This window comes from Oryx dammah, unplaced genomic scaffold (genome assembly GCF_014754425.2).
Source record: "Oryx dammah isolate SB20612 unplaced genomic scaffold, SCBI_Odam_1.1 HiC_scaffold_17, whole genome shotgun sequence".
Classification (NCBI taxonomy): Eukaryota; Metazoa; Chordata; class Mammalia; order Artiodactyla; family Bovidae; genus Oryx; species Oryx dammah.
The window spans coordinates 21,525,987-21,549,390 of NW_024070201.1; the positions used below are offsets into that span (position 1 = coordinate 21,525,987).

At 40.9% G+C, this 23,404-nt stretch overlaps 2 protein-coding genes across 4 annotated transcripts in view; both read left to right on the plus strand.

Moving 5' to 3' along the window:
• Window positions 1-4,515, plus strand: part of DIXDC1 (DIX domain containing 1) — a 70,979-nt gene extending 66,464 nt beyond the window's left edge. For all 3 annotated transcript variants that reach the window (XM_040257947.1, XM_040257946.1, XM_040257948.1), the window contains one exon: window positions 1,213-4,515. In XM_040257947.1, the coding sequence (XP_040113881.1) occupies window positions 1,213-1,293 (81 nt within the window). In that variant the 3' untranslated portion in view covers window positions 1,294-4,515. The remainder of the gene's footprint in view (window positions 1-1,212) is intronic.
• A 2,491-nt stretch (window positions 4,516-7,006) lies between these two features.
• DLAT (dihydrolipoamide S-acetyltransferase) overlaps window positions 7,007-23,404 on the plus strand; it is a 31,830-nt gene continuing 15,432 nt past the window's right edge. Inside the window, exons 1-7 of the mRNA XM_040257950.1 lie at window positions 7,007-7,608; window positions 8,099-8,200; window positions 9,048-9,172; window positions 9,314-9,467; window positions 13,474-13,600; window positions 15,688-15,875; window positions 17,131-17,284. Of these exons, the coding sequence (XP_040113884.1) occupies window positions 7,330-7,608; window positions 8,099-8,200; window positions 9,048-9,172; window positions 9,314-9,467; window positions 13,474-13,600; window positions 15,688-15,875; window positions 17,131-17,284 (1,129 nt within the window). The 5' untranslated portion in view covers window positions 7,007-7,329. The remainder of the gene's footprint in view (window positions 7,609-8,098; window positions 8,201-9,047; window positions 9,173-9,313; window positions 9,468-13,473; window positions 13,601-15,687; window positions 15,876-17,130; window positions 17,285-23,404) is intronic.

The window sequence follows — 23,404 nt, forward strand, 5'->3', positions numbered from 1 at the left end:
AGAAAACTTTCTGCTTCCTGTGTGGAGCAAAATAAACAAATTGGCATGAATATATGAAATGGTATATTGTGGCAGTTTCTCAGAAAATGAAAATGAGGAAACTCTGCCAAGTCATCTATGCTTATTCTCAGTCCTTGTCTATTTTCTTAGCCTACACTTTATAGTACATCTGCCAGAAACAGATATTTTTTTTTTTGAAAAGAGTTCTGTGCTCTCATCAGTGGTTACAGAATGAACCACTGATTGGCTTTGCCAATCTTTTATTTTGTAAATATTTTCTGGACTTCCTTGGCAGTCCAGTTGTTAAGAGTCCCTGCTTCCACTTCAAGGGCACAGGTTCAATCCCTGGTTGGGGGAACTAAGATCCTGCATGCCACATGGCACAGCCACAAAAAAGAAAAAAACCAAACAAAAAAACAACTAAATTTCTTCACTGGACTGTTTTAATAATGTTGTTCTATTAGCGACTTAGGAAATGAATAAATGAACGAAAAGGACTGCACACACACTTTAAGATTAGCCTTTTTTCTGACCCTTTCTTTACAATGCCGGGGACCAAAATTTCCCCTTCTCTTTTATTATTCTCCCCCTTCTCTTTTAAATGCTTATAGTACTGCTTTCTCCTGAGAAGCCTAAAGTGCTCTATGGTTAGTAATTTATTAAATCTTATAAATCTCTATGAGCAAAGCAGTACTAGAGGGGTGCTTTTACTATTTTGTAGATGTGGAACTAAGGATATATAAATCATACGTATATACACCATACACAACTGGCCCTTGAACAGTATGGGTTTGAACTGCATGGATCCACTTATGTACAGACGCTTTTCGATAAATACATACCACAGTATTATACGATCAGGAGTTGGTTGAATCTGAGGATGCAGAACTGTGGATATGGAGGGCTGACTGTGAAGTTATATGTGGATTTTTGACTGCACAGGGCCGGGGCAGGGAAGGGGGTGGGTGTTGTCTCTGTGTTGTTCAAGGGTCATTACATATATATATATATATATATATATATATATATTTTTTTTTTTTTTTCAGTTGTAACTTTAGGGACAAAACCAAAGGAACGCAGGCTCTAACTCAAGACTTTCCTCTACACTTTCTTATCCTTTATGTTTGGGATCTTTTTTTATCAACCACAGATGTGTAGCAGGCCTCCCTATCTTCTAATTTTTTTTTCATGGTGGCTTTTTTCTTTTTCTAGGTTTTCCATGATGATGATGCCATTCCTGGATGGGAAGGGAAAATTGTGGCCTGGGTAGAAGAAGACCATGGAGAGAATTAATGCTGAGTATTAGATTGGGGACTTGCAGAAGTTGGCACACCCTGGCTGCTTCGCTCAGGAAAGAGGACTAAAACCAGAATACACAGGAAGTTTGTGCTGCCAAAACAGAAGCTTCTCCAAGTGTGACAGCCATGGGCCAGTCCTGTTTGTGTGCCTGGCATGTGTGGCAGCTAAAATCTCTGTCCAAAAGTAGACCATGGGTTCTTCTGGAGTTCCTTGTCTGTGGGAACACACTGTTTTACTCTACTCTGCGGACAACAAACCGAAGGCCTTAACCAACGGGGATGGATGATCCCGCTCCTATATGGGCATGGCTGCTATTATCTGGAACCCGGGAACTGGATGCATCACTCCTATGTGTTACAGTATTATTTTCATTTTAATTGGCCTCAGTGGTTGCAGCAATCAGGGTCCCAGCATCTGTACTCACAGACAAGGTGGAGGTACCAGCTATTTTGCTTCTTTGCAGCTATTGCAAACCAAGAATAACTCAAAAGGTGGTACCAAAGATGAAAGCCCACTCTTCAGGAATTTTTTTGGACTGGACGTGGATGGTGCTGAATTGCTAATTGGATTGAAAAAGGGCTGCCCATATTGTGCTGTACTATGCTAAAACCATAATTAAGACCTTGGGCTGCCTCTTGCGTCTTAACTGATTCTGCAACTTGTCCTTTAGCCCACAGAAGGCATATTTCATGTACTGCTTGTTTTTCTCTGTGGACTCTCTAACTTTAGAGCCATTCCCCACCCCACCCCCCACCCCCACCTTCTAACTGATGAACTTTGTGTTTGAAAGGAATAAGGAGTGAAAAATCTCCTTTCAAATCCAGGCGGGTATGGAAAGGTGCTGCTACCCATATCTTCTTGACTTTCTTTCTCTCATGACTTTTCTTTAGCCCATGGCATCTCCTTTGCAGTCGAAAGGAAACGATTACTTTCAGTGTTTGTGATTTATAAGTACTGAGCATGAATTACTGGTCTGCCCCTCTTCGATGTCAAGGCCAGGGTTATTTTCTATTATATATTTAGTCTAGGCTGATCCTTTAGGGCACAATAGAAACCATGGGGGCATGAGTAGTGAATGGCAGGGTTGATTCTGGGTGAAAAAACCTAGAATCCTTTCTCATGTGCAACACTGTCAGGTGTAGAAGCTAAAAGAGTTAAACTTTTAGAGATTACTTAGTATCTTGAGTTTTCTCATTCATTCAGATATATATATATATATAGTCAGTATAAATATATACTATAAATATATATGTATATATCAGTCTCCAAAGCAGTCTGCCTGTGATCACCAATGTACACTGCCAAGCAGAAGAGTCAGACAGATCTGGGTTCTTGACCTGTCTGTCTCAAGTTCATCCCCCCTTTTCAGCCATTTCAACAGACTACTTGTTGGAGCTCTGACATGACATTTTGTTGTTTTATATAGATGCGTCTTTTAAAAATAGTTCATGTTTGGAGAATTCTTTTGTACTCATTTGCTTTTTGTCCAAGAACCATGTCTATTTTTATAACTTGGGTGTGAGTTCTATATATTCTTACATTCTGTATACTGTATCCATTTTCTAGGGAACCCAGTAGCTTTTATACAGGCTCTTTCTTCTTACCAGCCCTTGTGGTTTCAAAACAAGCTTTATTTTATTACAGGTATACTAATGATAATGCCTGTTCCAGTTCTACCAGCCATTTTAGTTGTGGAGTTAGTTTTATAGAACCTCTTTGATGGCTCCTTTAGCTGACAGAAGGAACTCAAAAGACACCTGATGTCTTTCATATAAGTTTACCTGGTTTCCTCCTACTGAAGAATGATTTCTCATCAGAAATGACCGGGACAATTTGGGAAAGTCAGTTAAAAGCAAGAATAATTCATTACAAAAGCAGACAGAGGAAAACAGTATATTTGCTATTTGCCTTTTTTTTTTTTCTTTTCTGCCCCCCAAGGAAGTCTGGAGAAAAAGTCCTCCCGTCACCAGTTTCTTTGCTGCATGAATTTTAGTGTTTTGCTGTAAGACAGCATGAGGGTTATCAGACTAAAATTTGTTATTGTATTTTCAGTACAATTTATCTTGAATGTTAAATCAGTTTTGTCAGTATTCTTTCAGCAAACATTCTTTCCATTATGTAAATTTAAATTTTCAGAGGAAATTAAATCAGAGCAAATTTTCAGAGTCCTTTACCTTCTTTGTCTTTTATCTCTGTGTCCTTTGGAAAAGAAGCTGCACGGCCTTGGTTCCTCCACAGAAAGCCTAAGTTGATTTCATAGCTCATTAACCTCAGAGGCCATGGGTAATAATGAAGCACCCCCATTACAGGATGGCACGCCAGTATGTTTTTGTAAAATGTGTTGGTAATCCTCATTCCAGTTTCTAAACAGGAGCCTATTCTAGGAGTGTGCATTGATTCATTCTGGTTTTAACTGTCTCCTATTTGATATATAGGAGAACTTTTGACTTAAGAGTATTGCCCCCTGCTGGCATCTGTGTGGACTGTGTAGGACAGTCCATCCTGCTACCGCTGAAGTTCTTTCTTTGAGAAAACTAAAGAACTAGAAATGTTTAGAGCTCATGAAATAATCTCTAAACCCAACTTAAAAAATGACCTTGTCATAAAAACTAAGTTAATAAAAAGTTCAATTCCTTAAACAGTCTTCATTTAAAAACTGAAGACTATTCTCACTCAGTTAACTAAAGTAGCTGGAATTGGAAAATTTTACAATTTCTACCTAAAGAATTTAGGTTAAATTTACTTGGTACTGAAATGGCAATCCTACTAACTGACCAACTTCTCAGCTCTTTTTGGCCAGGATGGTTGTACATTAAGGAAGATATCTTTATGCCCTATATTCAATCCAAGAGGACTCTAATTACTTAAAACATTTAGGTCATAATTATAATAATTTTCATTTCCCCCATAAAATAAGCATTATGATTGCACACTTCTATTGTCTGAATTTATGTAAGAGGGTATAGCTTGCTTAAAATATATATGTAAAGTTATATTTTCTTAGAAACATGGATGTTTGCAACCATTGCTTTCGAAGAGATTACTATCATGTATTGTTTTACGTTTTCATAAAGATTGTGTTATACCAGAGGCTTCTGATTATCAAAGTGATAACCAGTTTTAACTGCCTGTATGTACCAGATTTGTGAACTAGTTTTAAAAAAAAAAATGCAGAAACAAACTATGAATAAAATGGAGTTTGCAAACTAAATACCATTCATAATTTTCACTTGTGTTTATTATCAACTGAAATTAATCAAGAAAGCCATTCACATTTAGTGAAAGTAAATTTCCTCAAGTGATCTCCCTGGTAGCATGTTTACTCATTACTTGGGGAGTGGAGATAGGATTACTTTATTGCTGCAGATATTACTACTGGTATTTCTAGTGTTATTTAGCACTTCTTTTGACATTTTATGTAAATATGCAAACAAGTAAGAACCCAAGACTCTAAACTATGACAAAACAGTCTCCAACACAAAAGCAAAAAACACTGAGGCTTTCAGAAATGTATAAAAGAACCAGAACTTCCAAATTAATTTGAAAGCTGCTTTCCTAAAACTTAGCCTTTATTTATTACTTTAAAGGTTTTATATATGTAAAGTTTTAGCTCTGGGTGCTTTCATTTGCCTTCCAATTATATTATTTTCATCTATTAATTACAAGCCATTTTAATTGGGTTACTCCATCATTATGTTAAGTATGTAAAGAACTTTCACTACCAACTAATTCCTCTTTACATCTCACCCATTCGATATCAGTAATATTCTACAAGTCTCAGAGGGCTTATTTGACAAACCTAATTACTCCCAGCTTACCTCTGAGGTAAACTAACCACTCCTGGACTGTTTCACCTGTGCCCTCCCATGATTTAGCTACATCTGTCAAAAGTATATTCAAAATGCGAACTTGCTATGCACAGAAAAATGAAAAAAACAAGGCTTAAGTAAGGCTACCTAAGTAACTGAACAACAAACTGAAGATCATCTCATACAAAGGCTATATTAAAGTAATTTAGATCCAGTTATTAAATTCAGAGTGGAAATACTGTAGTAAGGTATCTTAGCCAATTCAAAATGGTTAAAACATTTAATTTATACAGTATAAGCCCTTTCACTAATCACAATTATTCTTCCATTATTTCTTCCAATTGCTATTCATAAGTAGTTTCACATAATTGTTAACAATATAATTGCTCTACTTTTAATATTATTTCAGGTATGCCTTTCCATTTAATCTGGGAATTCTGTTTCTCAGTTGTACTCCCTGCATATCATTCTGTTAGACAACTGTACTTGATTAATCTTTTCCTCATTTGTGGATAGTTAAGATTTTTCCAATTTTTTTCCTGTTATAAAGATAGTAAAAAAATTTTTTTTAACTTAAAGTTTCCAATTTAAGTAGGTATGAAATAGTGCCTTCTGGCTGCCTTATTTTTCCAAACGTGTAATTACCTGCAAAGTTTAACATGTTTTAAAATGTTGGTTTTCTTATATTCTTGATGTTCTCTGACCATCTGTATACTGGGGACTTACGAGATATAAATACAGCACGCGTTTCCTTCTAGTCTAATGCCACCCTCAGCTCAGAAATGAGATTATTTTCCAATTATAGGATGATAACCTGACCGCAGCCATGAAATTAAAAGACGCCTACTCCTTGGAAGAAGAGTTATGACCAACCTACATAGCATATTCAAAAACAGAGACATTACTTTGCCGACTAAGGTCCGTCTAGTCAAGGCTATGGTTTTTCCAGTAGTCATGTATGGATATGAGAGTTGGACTGTGAAGAAGGCTGAGCGCTGCAGAATTGATGCTTTTGAACTGTGTTGTTGGAGAAGACTCTTGAGAGTCCCTTGGACTGCAAGGAGATCCAACCAGTCCATTCTGAAGGAGATCAACCCTGGGATTTCTTTGGAATGATGCTAAAGCTGAAGCTCCAAAACTTTGGCCACCTCATGCGAAGAGTTGACTCATTGGAAAAGACTCTGATGCTGGGAGGGATTGGGGGCAGGAGAAGGGGACGACAGAGGATGAGATGGCTGGATGGCATCACTGACTCGATGGACGTGAGTCCGAGTGAACTCCGGGAGTTGGTGATGGACAGGGAGGCCTGGCGTGCCTGCGATTCATGGGGTCGCAAAGAGTTGGACATGACTGAGCGACTGAACTGAACTGAACTGAGCCCGACAGTAGAACTGTAACAAATGTAACTGGAAAGGATTCTACGGCAAATTAAAATCGGAAATCTGTTTTGTAAACTTTTTTTCTTCAGAGAAGATGCTTAATTCTGCTACAGCACTCTTGAATGTGGGGATATAGCTTCCATTCAGCTGCTCTTCACACCATTTGGCTGGAAAACCTAATCATCCCGTTTCCTGTTGGGCTACAAACCTGAACTTGAAACTCCGTCACCCAGTACAGCCTGCGAGGAGCGAGGCCCAGACTTGGGGGCCACAGGGTGTGCTAAAGCTGGGGGCGCGCCGGCGAGCACAGATGCCCCCTCGGGCGACCCTCCTCCAGAGCGCCTAGCAGGCTCTCGGTGCCGGGCTGGGCCGGGAGCCCCCTCCCATCCATCCTCAGGGCGGGGCCAGGCCCCTCAGCCCACCTCTGACCACTTCACCTCCCGCAGTCCCGCTCTCGCCGCCTTTTTAGGCCCCTCCCTTTCGACCGCGCCCGTCACGGCGCTCAGGTCCTGTCCCCCCGCCCCAGCGACGCCTTCGCCACCGAGCCCACCATTTTCCACTCCTCCCCACGCCTAATCCTCCCAGATTCGGCCTGCTGGAACGCCCCTGCCCCTCGTCGATCTATAGTAGCCGCCCCGACCCGCTCTGGGTCACCCTCAGCCCCTCATTTCCCGGAGAAAGACCATAACGTTCTCCGGTCCGCGGACGGGTGGGGCGACGCTTCGCAGCCCGTTTTACGACAACTTGCGGCCGCGCGGCGCGGCTGACGGCAACGCCGCGCTGCTCTTGGAGAGGTCACTTCGGAGACGGCGTTGGTTTTGGGGTGTGGGGGCCGTGGCACTATGTGGCGCGTCTGTGCGCGACGGGCTCAGAATGCAGCCCCCCGGGCGGGATTCGGGGCTCGGTGGACGGCCTTTCGGGAGGAGCCGGGAGCTCCGTGCGTGACCCCGCAGGCTGGCTCGGCTCTGGCTCGCTACAGCAGCAAGACCCCTGGGTATGGCAGGGTCCGGGCACTCTGCGGCTCGAGCCGCGTCTCTTGGGCCACACCGCGGAATCGCGTCTTGCTGCAGCTCTGGGGATCGCCTAGCCGCCGCTGGTATAGCCTCCCCCCGCATCAGAAGGTAAGCCGCAGAACCTGTCCTTCGCGGGACCCCGTTGTCCTTCACGGCAGACTTGTTGGCTTGGGATCCTTCCTTAGAGGCCTTGATGATCCTCCGTCTCCGCCCCCCTCCAGGCATACTCTGTCACTGTCCCTTCTCCATTAGCCAGCTTTGCTCTAGCTCTTGAGCTTCCCTCTTCTGACCTATGCCATTGAAGAAGGAGCTGCAGGCTTCCTTCTGACCGGTTCCGTTCAAAGAGCGCCAAGCCTGGGGCGGTCTGTGGAATGTCTGCTGAGTACATGCTGTTAGACCCACCCAGTACAGTGGAACGGGAGGTCTGTCCTTCTGGTTGAGAGCTTTTGGTGTTAGGAAATCCCTTTATAAGCCCATTGCCCAATGTGTGAAGGGACTCAGACTCAGCATTAAATTAGTCTGAATTGAACGAGGTGTTACACCAGATTGAGAGTTAGGTAGCTCTTAAAAATGAGTATTTCTCCCTTTTCTCCTCTAGGTTCCATTGCCTTCACTGTCCCCTACAATGCAGGCAGGTACTATAGCCCGCTGGGAAAAGAAGGAAGGAGAAAAAATCAATGAGGGTGAACTAATTGCAGAGGTAAGTTGGAAATGAGTTAGAAGAGACTAGCTTAGACTAAACGGAGCATTAACTTTCTGAGTAGGTAATTATCCCTTTTTCCTGGAGAATTCTGTGGACAGAGGAGCCTGGTGGGCTGCTGTCCATGGGGTCGCAAAGAGTCGGACACGACTGAAGCAACTTAGCATGCATGCATGCATTGAAGAAGGAAATGGTGACCCACTCCAGTATTCTTGCCTGGAGAATCCCAGGGATGGAGGAGCCTGGTGGGCTTCCATCTATGGGGTTGCAGAGAGTTGGACAGGACTGAAGCGACTTAGCATGCATGCATTAAGAAACTTAGATGTTTTTTACAGTTTGATATGAGAGATTGGTTAGCCAAGTTAGCAGCAGCTAACCAAACTGATTTTTAGCCTGGGTGTTTTTAATAGTAATTCTTTCAAACCTGTGATAGAGGCTTTATTTTCAGTGTTGAACTGTATGATTTTTTTTTTTTTTTTTTTGGTGTATGATTGATTTACGATGTTGTGTTAAATACTCTTGTCCTTATGGTTTATCACAGATACCGAATGTAGTTCCCTGTGCTATATAGTAGGGCCATGTTGCTCTCCATTCAGTATGTAATAGTTTGCATCTGCAAACCCCAAATCCTACTCTGTTCTTTCCCTGCCCCACCCCTCAATCACAAGTCTATTCTCTGTGAGTTCATTTCTGTTTCGTAGGTAAGTTCATTTGTGCCATTTTAGATGCCACATATTTTTCTTTCTTTTTCTGACTTACTTCACTTTGAACTGTATGATTTTAGACACAAGTTAATAAAACTTCATACTGGCAGCAGAAGCCTAAGCTCCTGCTTTTGTGTTAAAAGGTTGAAACCGATAAAGCTACTGTTGGATTTGAGAGTGTGGAGGAGTGTTACATGGCAAAGATCCTTGTTGCTGAAGGTACCAGAGATGTTCCAGTTGGAGCAATCATCTGTATCACAGTTGAAAAGTGAGTAGGATCAGGGGAATCTGTGAAAGTCAGGTGCTTAAGTGGAGTAGTTTAACCCAGAACTGAGGAGTTAAAGTCTTCTAAGGCTGATACATGTGCTTTATAACCCCTTTATACTTACACATTCTTTCTCTTCCTTAGGCCTGAAGATGTTGAAGCCTTTAAAAATTACACACTGGATTCTTCAGCAGCACCTGCCCCACCAGCAGCCCCAGCACCAACCCCTGCCGCCGCCGCTCCATCACCTGCACCTTCTGCTCAGGCTCCTGGTAGCTCATATCCTACTCACATGCAGGTGAGGCTCAGCCTCTGGGTGTCTGCTTTAGAAAATGTATTATTTGCTCACTATTTTTCATAGATGAGTCGCATCCTGGAAACTAGCATTAAACCTGGCTAGTTTTTGTCATTTGAAAGTAAATAGAGATTTAAACATGAAAATTGACCACATTTATTCTTAGTGGTTATTTCCAGATGTGTGTACTTGGATAGTTCTTTTAACCTTTCTCAGCCTCAGTGTAGCAGGTAGGATAATGTTTGGTACTTTTCATTCAAGAATATCATGTCGGATTTTGAGGCTTGTTTGTACTTACATCTGTACTTTGCTGTGCTAAGTCGCTTCAGTCGTGTCTGATTCTGTGATCCTGTGGACTGTAGCCCACCAGGCTCCCCTGTCCATGGAATTCTCCAGGCAGAACTACTGGAGTGGGTTGCCATGTCCTCCTCCAGGGGATCTTCCCAACCCAGGGATCGAACCTGTGTCTCTTTTATGTCTCCTGCATCGACAGGTAGATTCTTTACCACTGAGCCACCAGGGAAGCCTCTTTCCTGAGCTTTCTGTTTGCACATTGTGGGACAGTGTTATCCATGCTTTAGAAAATGGTGATAGCTGTTATGTGAATTTCTCTGAGCAACAAAAGAAAAATACTATTGACTATAGTCTTTAAAAGTTAAGCAAGAATTTGTAACTGATCATTAGCTTTTTTCAGTATTAATTTATTTTTTAATGGAAGGATAATTGCTTTACAGAATTTTGTTATCAGCCAAATATCAACATGAATCAGCCATAGATCATTAGCTTTTAAGGAGTTGAATTTCATCAACTTTTAACTTAATATGGTGGCTCTGTGGTAAAGAATTTGCTCTCCAATGCAGGAGACGTGGGTTTGATCCCGGGTTGAGAAGATCCCCTGGAGTAGGAAATGGCAACCCACTCCAGTATTCTTGGTGGGAAAATCCCATAGACAGAGGAGCTTGGTGGGCTACAGTTCGAGGGATTGCAAATACAGTGAGGCATGACTGAGTACAAGCCATGACATACTAAAAGATAGATATTGCTTGAACATTAATACCCAGGTTAGAATTGAAATTAAGCCAGTAACATTGCTGAGTGATTTATCACTTGACCATTTTTAACATGCCATTTTAATAGCAAAATGTCAGGATGTGTAGGAAGAAGTCTTCCTTAAAACAATTATTTGGGAAAGGATCTCAGAATAAAAGTGACCTACGCATGTAAAAAGATAAAAAATTAATCGTCCAAAAATTTTGTGACTTTATTCAGGGCAAAAATGTTATGGGAGTTGGGGCATAAAAACTGTGTCAGAATTTTTTTCCTCAGTCCTGAGTTTCTTCCTCTTCTGAGGTTATGGTTGGTTACTTTCTATATTTTTCCTCCTGCTAAAGACCTTTGGATCCTTTTGTTAATTTGTTATTATACAATACCTAAGAGGCAATGGCAGTCCACTCTAGTACTCTTGCCTGGAAAATCCATGGATGGAGGAGCCTGGTAGGCTGCAGTCCATGAGGTCGTGAAGAGTCGGACACGACTGAGTGACTTCACTTTCACTTTTCACTTTAATGCATTGGAGAAGGAAATGGCAACCCAATCCAGTGTTCTTGCCTGGAGAATCCCAGCGATGACGGAGCCTGGTGGGCTGCTGTCCATGGGGTCACACAGAGTCGGACACGACTGAAGTGACTTAGCAGCAGCAGAGGTATCGGCAGGCAGATTCTTTACCGCTAGCACCACCTGGGAAACCCACTTATATCTACCCCCTGTATAAATAGAGTTTTTTTTTACTAGGCGTGAAGTGCTGTCTATTGAATAAAAGCCCCCAGTTAGTGTTTTTCCTTGACATGTAGTGTTCTGTTTTCTCAGAGTAAGTGAAATAATCCAGAAGTATTTAGAAAAGACTAACAATAAAGAATAAGTGTCAAATAGACATATATAATCTGGAGGAGGGCATGGTAATCTACTCCAGTATTCTTGCCTGGAGAATCCTCATGGACAGAGGAGCATGAAGGGCTACATTCCATGGGGTCTCAAAGAGTCAGACTGAGTGATTCAGCACAGACATATATAATAGCATTACAACAAAGCTGAAGGTGGTAAATATAGTCACTGTTGATTCTGTTAACTAAATCAGTTTCTACTGGTTAGTTTATTAGATATTAGGATTATCCCATGTATATTTGTGTGTTTTGGATATTGGAAATGGATAAAAGCCGGCTGCATTTTTTCCTAAAGAATTAAGACTAGAACTTTTCCTTCTCTTAGTTTATTTGTAGAAATTTTTGTATAGGAATAATTTTCTTCTTTGGGCATCATGTTCTATTCCCTGGTCTTTTTTTTTTTCTGGTCTTTTATTAACATTCACTCATGATGAAATTTTGCCTGGTGGTCAGTTCACACATTTATTTCATCCTGTTCAGCAAATTTTTAAAAAATTTTTAATTAAAAAAAAAGTTACAAAAATTTTTTTTGTCTGTGCTGGGTCTTCATTGCCAAGAGAAGGCTTTCTCTAATTTTGGTAAGCAGGGGCTACTCTCTTGTTGTGGTGCTTGGACTTCTCATTGTGATGACTTCTCTTGTTGCAGAGCATGAACTGTAGGTACAGGAGCTTTAGTAGCTGCAGCTTGAGGGCTCTAGGGCATGGGCTTAGTAATTGTGGCTCATGGGATTCGTTGCCCCAAGGCACGTGGGATCTTCTCAGGACAGGGATCAAAGCCGCATCCTCTGAAGTGGCAGGTGGATTCCTAACCACTGGACCACCAGAGAAGGTCAAGAGTTCTAAGTTTTGTTTTACTTTTTTCCCCACAGCTTCCTGAGACATCATCAATTAAAATGACTTTTCTCTCAGCATAATCCTTATGTTAAATAGATGCAAAAGACTTAAGAAGATAGCAAACAAAACCCGTAACGAGTGAGCATCCAAATTCAGTGAACATACAAGCCATGTAAATAGGGAAGCAGTCTTTAATTTAGATTAGCCAATCTGTTGGTTTAGATTTTACTCGGGTGGAAGTGACTATTGTAAGAACAGGTTTTTGTTGTTGTTTTGGGTTTTTTTTTCAGCCATGCCATATGGCATTCAGGATCTTAATTCCCCATACAGGGATTAACCTGTGCCCTGCTGCTTTGGGAGCACAGAGTCTAAACCACTGGGCCACCAGGGAAGTCCCGAACGGTTCTTGATATTAGTTTTTTATCTTGAAAAAGTACCTGGGAGGGACTGGGCTAGTGGTCCAGTGGTTAAGAATCTGCCTGCAGGGGTCACAGGTTCAATCCCTGGTCTGGGAAGATTCTCACATGCTGAAGAGCAACTAAACGCATGTGCCACAACTACTGAGCTTGTGCTCTCGAACCCGAAAGCTCCAACTACTCAGCCTGAGTGCCTTGAGCCCATGCTCTGCAACCAGAGAAACCTCTCCAATGGGAAGCCTGTGCACTGTAGCTGGAGAGTAGCACCTGCTCAGTGCAACTAGAGAAAGCCTGTGTACAGCAATGAAGACCCAGAGCAACCAAAAATAAACAATTAAAAATTTAATAAAGTATCCAGGGAGTTTGGGAGAAATTCAGTCTCCTCTGAATGAAAAGGTAGATTTCAGTAAAGCACACAGTAAAATTTTAGTAGAAAAGTCTGAGGTCATTCTATGAAGATGAAAAACCTCTAGCTTAATCTAAGTGTTAAGAAAGATGAGAAGATGTTCTATGTTTAGATATTGTTGAGGAATTAATTTTAGCCGTCTAGAAAGAAATCTTTCCCCTCTGCCCGTGGTTTTTAACTTTGGAGGGTGGGTCAGAGTATCACTGGCACTATAAATGCTTGGGATTTGAAGGATTTACTTGTAGGGACACTGTTGAAGCTCGAGGCTTTTGTTGCTGTGGGAGCATCAGGCAGATGGGAATTTGGATTGTCATAGTCGCTGTCTTTCCATAAAGCTATTTGCTTGCCTGAGTGCCATTGTGTCAAAAGCATCCTAGTATTGAGTAATAATAAAATATATGTTTGTTTCTACAGGTGCTTCTTCCTGCCCTCTCTCCCACCATGACCATGGGCACAGTTCAGAGATGGGAAAAAAAAGTGGGTGAGAAGCTAAATGAAGGAGATTTATTGGCAGAGATAGAGACTGACAAGGCCACTATAGGTGAGATTTCTTCAGCTCTTAATGGTTGAGACACTGAGTTTTCCGGTGAGGGAAGAGGATTGCCATCCTATCCTATAATGAGTGAGTGATAACATGAAAAATTTTAATTCTTGGGATTAATTTCCTGGAACAGAGTATTTTCATAACAAAAATATTGCATAGTTGGATCTGTCGGTTCCACACTGCACTGTCATTGAATCAAGGATGTATCATCTTGGAGATAATTTTTAGGCCAGAGTTTGCTTATTAGCCTTATGTTACTGAGAAGCTGTATCCAAACTGACGTTCTTTACACTGGGCAAGGGGGAAAAAAGAGGAAATAGGGGAAAATAACATCAAAGGCAGGAAAGTACTGAAGAAATTCAGATGACTTTGAGGGAAAACTTGAAAATAGGGTTTAGATTGTTTTTGTATATGAGAATGACTAATGAAATGTATATATTACCTGTTCAAATATTATATCACATTTCCTTTTATTGACTATCTGATTTATTTTTATGCTCAGGAAAAAAAAAAACCACCCTATAGACAATTAATATTTGCCATACTGTATCTGGATATCTGAAGATAAATATATATATTTTTTTCTCCAGTCCTCAGAGATGCAGTAGGAGCTTCTGGGCATCCTCTGCAGCGGTGTTTTTCAGATTTTGTTCTTTACACTCGATGATTCCTTGATGGCACCTTGGGGTAAAGGAGACTTAAGAGAGCAGGACTCTACTATTCCTTGCCCCCCTCCCTCACTTCTGACTCTGTTTTATCTTTTAGCATATTGTGCTTCCCACCATAAAATTTTATTAGAGGAAAAGAGTCTTTTTTGTTTGTTTGTTTGTGTTTTGGCTGCCCGGGTTTTTGTTGCAGCACAGGCTCTCTCTAGTTGCAGTGCTCAGGCTTGTTTCAGAGTATGGACTCTAGAGCTCACGGGCTCAGCAGTTGCAGTGGCAGGCTTAGTTGCTCTGTGGCATGTAGGATCTTAGTTCCCTGACTGGAGATCGAACCCATGTCCCCTGCTTTGGAAGGCAGATTGTTAACCACTAGACCACCAGGGAAGTCCCTATTCTCTTTGTTAAAAAGATTGTTAAAAAGAAAGAAACAGAAAAGCCCTGGCAAAAATAGATCTGCTTTGCATTTTAACTTGATTACCAGTGTTTCTGTAGAGAGTGGTATTCTAGAAACTGCTCACTAGAGAAGTATTAACCTTGGTCAAACTCTAAACTCTGTAGTGGCCTTGGAGCCTTTTCTTTTGATATGTCTTATACTGGATATTAATTCTCAGCTGGGAAATAAAAGGATTCATCAGAAATATGTTCATCAGGGAGAGGCACAGCCCAACAGAAAGCTAAGATCTGGAAGGCAAAAGATGTCCTCTACAGTGGCTCCTTTCAGTTTTACTTTTGGAATCCTGCGTATTTGAGTTCCTTGTAAAAAAAAAAAAGCAGTAGCTGGGAATTCTCTGGTGGTCCATTGGTTAGGACTTCACGGTTTCCCTGCCAAGGGCCTGGGGTTCAGTCCCTGGTGGGGAAACTTAAGATCCCACAAGCCACATGTTGCAGCCAAAAAAGAAAAGCAGAGGCTGAGTAAAGTTGTCAACACCATTGAATCTCCATAATAATGCTGTATTTCTTCATATTGAAATAGTTGGTGTAATACCAAGTATGACCTCTTCAGAAAAGTTCCAAAGATGCATCACTATCAACCGTAGTAGCTCTTTTAGTTTAACAACCATGTGGTTCTGTTCTTTAGCAGTACAGCTGATGTCATCTCGGGAGTCTTGTGGGTCTGCACAGAGCAGCCCTTGGAGATGTTTTAAAGGAAACATTCAGAACTAACCACTGTGTAACCTCTTGGGGTTTTATTTGACAAATATTTATTAGTATTTACTTTGTATTAGGTACTTTTGTAATAGCCCTGTGAGGTAGGTACTCTTGTTCCCATTTGGTAGGTAAAGAGGCTGAGACACAGGTTAAATAGCTTGCAAAAGGTTATATAGCTACTTTGAAGAACCTTTTACTTAAAAACTGTGCTTTGAATTTGGTAGGCTAGTAGAGTCCTTTAAGTTCCATAATGGTTTTTTCTTTCTATTTAAGGTTTTGAAGTACAGGAAGAAGGTTACCTGGCAAAAATCCTGGTCCCTGAAGGCACACGAGATGTCCCTCTAGGAGCCCCGCTCTGTATCATTGTGGAAAAAGAGGCAGATATACCAGCATTTGCAGACTATCGGCCAGCTGAAGTAACTGATTTAAAACCACCAGCACCACCACCTATCCCGTCTCCGGTAGGTATGCTTCTAGAATTGAGGGAACACTTAGCTTATTCATCTCTAAATTAAGGAGTGATAGTCTAGGTTCCTTCCAGTGCTAAGAGTCTGTGACGAAGGAAGGAGAGAGTTAACATTTATGGAGACTCACAGGGTGCCTGGGACTGCACTGTTCACAGAATCGTCAATAGTTTGATTCTTGTAATTTTCCTTTTCCCTGCTTTCTTGAGTCTAGTTGAGAACAAAACTGAGGTGACTTGATCTTTTTATGCTTTAGGTGTAGATACACATATGGAATGTAATGCTTTGTCACCCATTTCCTATAGAATTTGTAGTCTTTGTCAGTCCTCTTGGTATTCACATATTATAGTAGGTCAAGCTTATATTTGTAGCACATGGGAATCTTGACATAAATGGCTTATTTTGCATAGAATTTAGTCTTTTTCTATATATTATATACGAGGGGTTCCCTCATAGCTCAGTCAATAAAGAATCTGCCTGCAATGCAGGAGACCTGGGTTCGATTCCTGGCTCAAGAAGATCCACTGGAGAAGGAAATGGCAACCCACTGCAGTAGTCTTGCCTGGAGAATCCCACGGATGGAGGAGCCTGGCAGGCTACAGTCCATGGGGTCGCAAGGGTCAGACATGACTTAGTGACTAAACCACAACCATATACTCTATACCTATAACATGAACTCACATGAATTCCAGGCAGTAATAACACTGTAAGGCTTCTGCAGGTGTAGAATCATGTGAGTTTAGGTACACAGTTCTGTCAGAGAAAACTTTGATTTCTGACTTCCATACATTTATGGGGAGCTGGCAAGTAGTAGTATTAGTTTATTTTTTAATGTGTTTTCAACATGGAACCTTCCAGAATAATTTATTATTTTGGAAGTAGGTTAAGTAAAAACCATGTAGGTGATATAAGAGAATGAGAATAAAAAAGGGACAAGAAAATAGAGACAAGAGATTAAAGTGAAGAAAGGCTATAAGGATGTTATATACTGGTCACCAGAATTAAATTCAGTGCCTCTCTGTATTAATCATGGAGTTAGAGAACTTGATTGTGTTCTGTCTTTGTTAAAATGTTATTGTATTCATATTGCTGTATTATGTTGGTTAAGCAAGAAAAATGAGCATTTTACCTTTGGAAAAAAAGATGAAAGTTATATAATGAAAATAGGTTTGACTTAATAAACTATAAGCTCTTAATCTTTCAGGCCAGTCTTTGCAGTGGTGAATTAACAATTTGTAACTTTTTTCAAAAGGCAGCCCCTGTTCCTCCAACGCCCCAACCTGTAGCCCCTCCACCTTCAGCCCCCCGGCCAGCCGCTCCAGCTGGACCAAAGGGAAGAGTGTTCGTTAGCCCACTTGCAAAGAAGTTGGCAGCAGAGAAAGGGATTGACCTTACACAAGTAAAAGGTAGGTCTGTTTTTATGCAATGGAGTTGTACTAAAATTGAGTTTCCTCCTTAGGACCAGAGAGCATAACCACAACTCTTAATATATAGAGCTGTCTTATCTGGGGAAGTAGAGAGAAGGATGAGGGAGGGAACTGACAGAGTAGGAAAACTTCCTGTGCTTTGCTTGGTCTGTCTGAGGTCTACCTGTATAAGATAGATTTTTTCATTTTCTGTTAACGGGAACTGCTTAATTGTTTGTGAACGTATGATGTGTTCAGCAAAGTTGGGTTATAGTACTTGATTATGTAATAAGAAATCTGTATTAGTGCTAGGCTGAGTGAATGTAGCAGTACTCAGAACACAACATGAAGTTGGGATGATTTGAAATGACTTAAGATATGACTTAAAATTCATATAAAACTGAACTAACGCCTATTGAGGGCAAAGAAAAATGCCTTACTCATCTTTTCCTTCCCAAAGAGAACGTGTAGCTTAGTGATAAGAGCGTGGGCTCTTGAATCAGACCATCTAGGGTTTAATCCTGACTTTATCACTTTCTATGTAATATGTCTGTTGATGAATTACTTTATCTGTTTTTCCATCTGTAAAACTGAGATAAAGTTTCCAATAAAATAAGTGAAGGGCTTAGAACAGTATCTAGAATATAGTAATACTCCATACATATTAATTTTGTTCACATTATTATTATTGGGTGGCATTTAAATGTTTCAAGCTAAAATTTAATGTAAAGTAATTAATATACTTTGGAAAGGGGTGGGAGAAATTACTGTTTGTGGAGCTTGGTTTGATGGCTAGTACTGTGTGCTAGTCATTTAATTACCAGACTTAATTTGCATAACACTTGAAGTAAGAATTATCGTCTCATATATTTTGGATAGGAAAATAAACTCTTGAAAGATCTCTTGTTCTGTTAAGCAATAAAGTTGCAATTCGAATCTAGATTTGTTTCATTTTAGAATCTGTATTCTTCCCACTACCCTATACTTCCTTCTGTTTTGATGTTCTGCCATCTTTAAGTACTCAAAATAATGGCTACTTCTGCAGTTTTCCAGCTATGAGCAATCATTGTTGGTTATCACTGTCTGCGGCCTGTTGTTTTTATGGTTTGAAAGCAAGCCAGTTCCCAAAGATACAGGGACAGAAGTTATCACTGTTTTACCTTGGAGAATTCTTGTAAAAAGACCCTTTTTTCCATCTTAATGTCATTTCACTAATGCATTGCCATTCTTTATGTATGTATGATTAGGGATAGCAATTTAAGTCGGAAAATATTTTTAAGGGGAGGAAGGACTGGGTTAATAATTATATCTGAAGAATTTAAACAAGTAAATGAGAACCATTTGTTGGTTATTGAGTGATACTGGCTGCCTTAGGAAATATTTATGTGGAAAAAATCTCAGTATTCTTATGCAGTTAGAGTTAAGTGATTCATTTATTTAAACAAATATTCATTGAGTATTGTCTGTGCATTCAACACTTGTTCATGGGACAGACAATAAAGAAGTAAATGGATAAGGATTATAACATAGTAGTTAAGAGTATTGGCTTTAGAGCTGAAATGCTTAGATTTTAAACCCCAGCTCTGTCGAACACTAGATGTGTTCCCTTTTCTGTCTCAGTTTCTTTATTTGTATATAGAAATAATACTTTATAGTTTGTTGGGATTAAATACATTAATAACAATACCTGTACATAGAAAGCAAATATAGGTAATTAGCTATGGCGATGATAATAGCTTATTAAATAATATGATTTGAATGCTAACAAATAAATAAACTAAGTGTTATGCTAGGAGGTCACAAACAGGGTAGCTCTCTGTCATGGGTTTCCCAGGTGGCACAGTGGTAAAGAATTTGCCTGCCAGTATAGGAGACACAGATTCAATCCTTGGGTCAGGACGGTCCCTGGAATAGGAAATGGCAGCCCACTCCAGGATTCTTGCCTGTACAATTTCATGGACAGAGGATCCCAGCAGTCCATGGGGTCGCAAGGAGTCAGACACGACTGAGCAACTCAGCGCAGCACACACATGCACGCATGACCACTTTTGGACAGGATGGTTGGGGAAGATCTTTTTGACGAGGTAAAATTTGATCTGACCTGAAAGATGAGAAGGCAGCTATGAGCCAACCATGTGAAGAACTGCAAGAGAAGCATTCTGGGCAAAGACCAGCCTGAAGGGGAGAGAGCTTGGTGTGTTTGAGGCAAAGAAAGGAAGCCAGTGTTAATGGAGCATAGTGAGCAGAGTGGTAGGAAATGAGGGTAGAAAGAAACTCAGGGCTAAGAACATAAAAGACTTTACAGGTTATGATAGAGTTTAAATTTTATTTTAAGTAGAGCAGGAAGCCATTGAAAGATTAAAATTAAAATGAAGAAGTGGCATAAAATCATTTATATATTTAAAAGATTATTTTGGCTGTTCTGTGCAAATGGATTAAATGAAAGCAAAAGTGTCTGTTAAGATGTTGCTGGAGTTGATGGTGGTTTAGACAAAGGTGATGAGAATAGAAATGGAAAGAAATGGACAGCCTCAACATAGTTTGTGGCAGAATCAACAGAACTTAGTGAGGGACTGGATATGAGGACTCAACAATAGTGACTTCAAAAGATAGTGCAGTGACAGTCTGGATAGGGTGAAAAGTGAATGAAGAAGTGGAGATAGCATTGTGGGAACTTAGTCAAGAGCTTTTGCTGCGAAGAAAGGCATAGAGATAGAGATGTAACTTTCGGGAGGATATGGGCTTAAGAAAGGGCTTTAGAAAATGAGTGGTGGTAGAACAGGCCTAGTGCCGAGTTTCTCAGCTGTGGCACTGCTGACATTTTTCACCAGGTAATTCTTTGTTTGTGGGCTTCTCTGGTGGCAAACCACTTCAGTATTCTTGCTTTGAGAACCCCATGAATAGTATGAAAAGGCAAAAAGATAGGACCCTGAAAGATGAACTCCTGGGTCGGTAGGTGCCCAATATGCTGCTGGAGATCAGTGGAGAAATAATTCCAGAAAGAACAAAGAGATGGAGCCAAAGCAAAAACAACGCCCAGCTGTGGATGTAACAGGTGATGGAAGTAAAGTTCAATGCTGTAAAAAGCAATATTGTATAGAAACCTGGAATATTAGGTCCGTGAATCAAGGCAAATTGAAAGTGGTCAAACAGGAGGTGGCAAGAGTGAACATTGACATTTTAGGAATCACCAAACTAAAATGGACTGGAATGGATGAATTTAACTCAGATGACCATTATATCTACTACTGTGGGCAGGAATCCCTTAGAAGAGATGGAGTAGCCATCATAGTCAACAGAAGAGCCCAAAATGCAGTACTTGGATGCAGTCTGAAAAATGGCAGAATGATCTCTGTTCGTTTCCAAGGCAAACCATTCAATATCACAGTAATCCAAGTCTAGGCCCCTACCAATAATGCTGAAGAAGCTAAAGTTGAACAGTTCTGTGAAGACCTACAAGACCCTACAAGAGCTAACATCCAAAAAGATGTCCTTTTCTTTATAGGGGACTGGAATACAAAAGTAGGAAGTCAAGAAATACCTGGAGTAATGGGCAAATTTGGCGTTGGAGTACAGAATGAAGCAGGCCAAAGGCTAATAGAGTTTTGCCAAGAGAATGCACTGGTCATAGCAAACACCCTCTTCCAACAACACAAGAGAAGACTCTACAAATGGATACCACCAGATGGTCAATACTGAAATGAGATTGATTATATTCTTTGCAGCCAAAGATGGAGAAGCTCTATACAGTCAATAAAAACAAGACCAGGAGCTGACTGCGGCCCAGATCATAACTCCTTATTGCCGAATTCAGACTGAAATTGAAAGTAGGGAAAAACCACTAGACCATTCAGGTATGACCTAAATCAAATCCCTTATACCTATACGTGGAAATGAAAAATAGATTCAAGGGATTAAATCTGATAGAGTGCCTGAAGAACTATGGATGGAGTTTTGTGACATTGTACAGGAGGCAGTGATCAAGACCATCCCCAAGAAAAAGAAATGCAAAAAGGGCAAAATGGTTCTCTGAGGATACCTTACAAACAGCTATGAAAAGAAGAGAAGTGAAAGGCAAAGAAGAAAAGGAAAGATAATACCCATCTGAATGCAAACTTCCCAAAGAAGAGTAAGGAGAGACAAGAAAGCCTTCTTCAGTGATCAGTGCTGAGAAATAGAGGAAAACAAGAGAATGGGAAAGACTCGAGATCTCTTCAAGAAAATTAGAGATACCAAGGGAACTTTTTATGCAAAGATGGTCACAATAGAGGACAGAAATGGTAGGGACCTAACAGAAGCAGAAGATATTGAGAAGAGGTGGCAAGAATATACAGAACCACACAAAAAAGATCTTCATGACCCATGATCATGATCTTCATGATCTTGATAACCACGATGGTGTGATCACTCCCCTGGAGCCAGACATCCTGGAATGCGAAGTCGAGTGGGCCTTAGGAAGCATCACTACGGACAAAGCTAGAGGAGGTAATGGAATTCCAGTTGAGCTATTTCAAATCCTAAAAGATGATTCTGTGAAAGTGCTGTACTCAATATGCCAGCAAATTTGGAAAACTCGGCAGTGGCCACAGGACTGGAAAAGGTCATTTTCATTCCAATCCCTAAGAAAGGCAATGCCAAAGAATGCTCAAGCTACCACACAATTGCACTCATCTCACTGACTCATAAAGTAATGCTCAAAATTCTCCAAGCCAGGCTTCATCAGTATGTGAACCAGGAACTTCCAGATGTTCAAGCTGGTATTTGAAAAGGGAGAATAACCAGAGATCAAATTGCCAACATCTGTTGGATCATCGAAAAAGCAAGAGTGTTCCAGAAAAACATCTATTTCTGCTTTATTGACTATGCCAAACCCTTTGACTGTGGATAACAACAAACTGTGGAAAATTCTGAAAGAGATAGGAATACTAGACCACCTGACCTGCCTCCTGAGAAATCTGTATGCAGGTGAGGAAGCAACAGTTATAACCGGACATGGAACAACAGACTGGTTCCAAATCAGGAAAGGAGTACATCAAGGCTGTATATTTTCACCCTGCTTATTTAATTTATATGCAGAGTACATCATGTGAAATGCTGGACTGGATGAAGCACAAGCTGGAATCAAGATTGCTGGGAGAAATGTCAGTAACCTCAGATGTGCAAATGACACCACCCTTATGGCAGAAAGCGAAGAAGAACTAAAGAGCCTCTTGATGAAAGTGAAAGAGGAGAGTGAAAAGTTGGTTTAAAATTCAACATTCAGAAAAGTAAGATCATGGCATCTGGTCCCATCTCTTCATAGATGGGGCAACAGTGGAAACAGTGACAGACTTTATTTTTGGGGGCTCCAAAATCACTGCAGGTGGTGACTGCAGCCATGACATTAAAAGACACTTGCTTCTTGGAAGAAAAGTTATGACCAACCTAGACAGCATATTAAAAAGCAGAGACATTACTTTGCCAAGAGAGGTCGTCTAATCAAAGCTATGGTTTTTCCAGTAGTCACGTATGGATGTGCAAGTTGCCCTGCAGAGAAAACTGAGCACTGAAGAATTGATGCTTTTGAACTGTGGTGTTGGAGAAGACTCTTGAGAGTCCCTTGGACTGCAAGGAGATCCAGCCAGTCCATCCTAAAGGAGATGAGTCGTGAGTATTCATTGGAAGGACTGATGCTGAAGCTGAAGTTCCAATACTTTGGCCACCTATTGTGAAGAGCTGACTCATGGGAAAGACCCTGATGCTGGGAAAGATTGAAGGCAGGAGGAGAAGGGGATGACAGAGGATGAGATGGTTGGATGGCATCACCGACTCAGTGGACATGAATTTGGGTAAACTCTGGGAGTTGGTGATGGACAGGGAGGCCTGTTGTGTTGCGGTCCATGGGTTCACAAAGAGTTGGACATGACTGAGTAACTGAACAGAACTGGCGACTTAGTGGTAAAGTATCCACCTGCCAATGCAGGAGACATGGTTGCAGTCCCTGGGTTGGGAAGATCCCCTGGAGAAGGAAATGACAATTCACTCTAGTATTCTTGCCTGGGAAATCCTATGGACAGAAGAGCCTGGCGTGCTGCAGTCCATGGGGTGGCAAAAGGTTTAGACATGACTTAGTGACTAAAT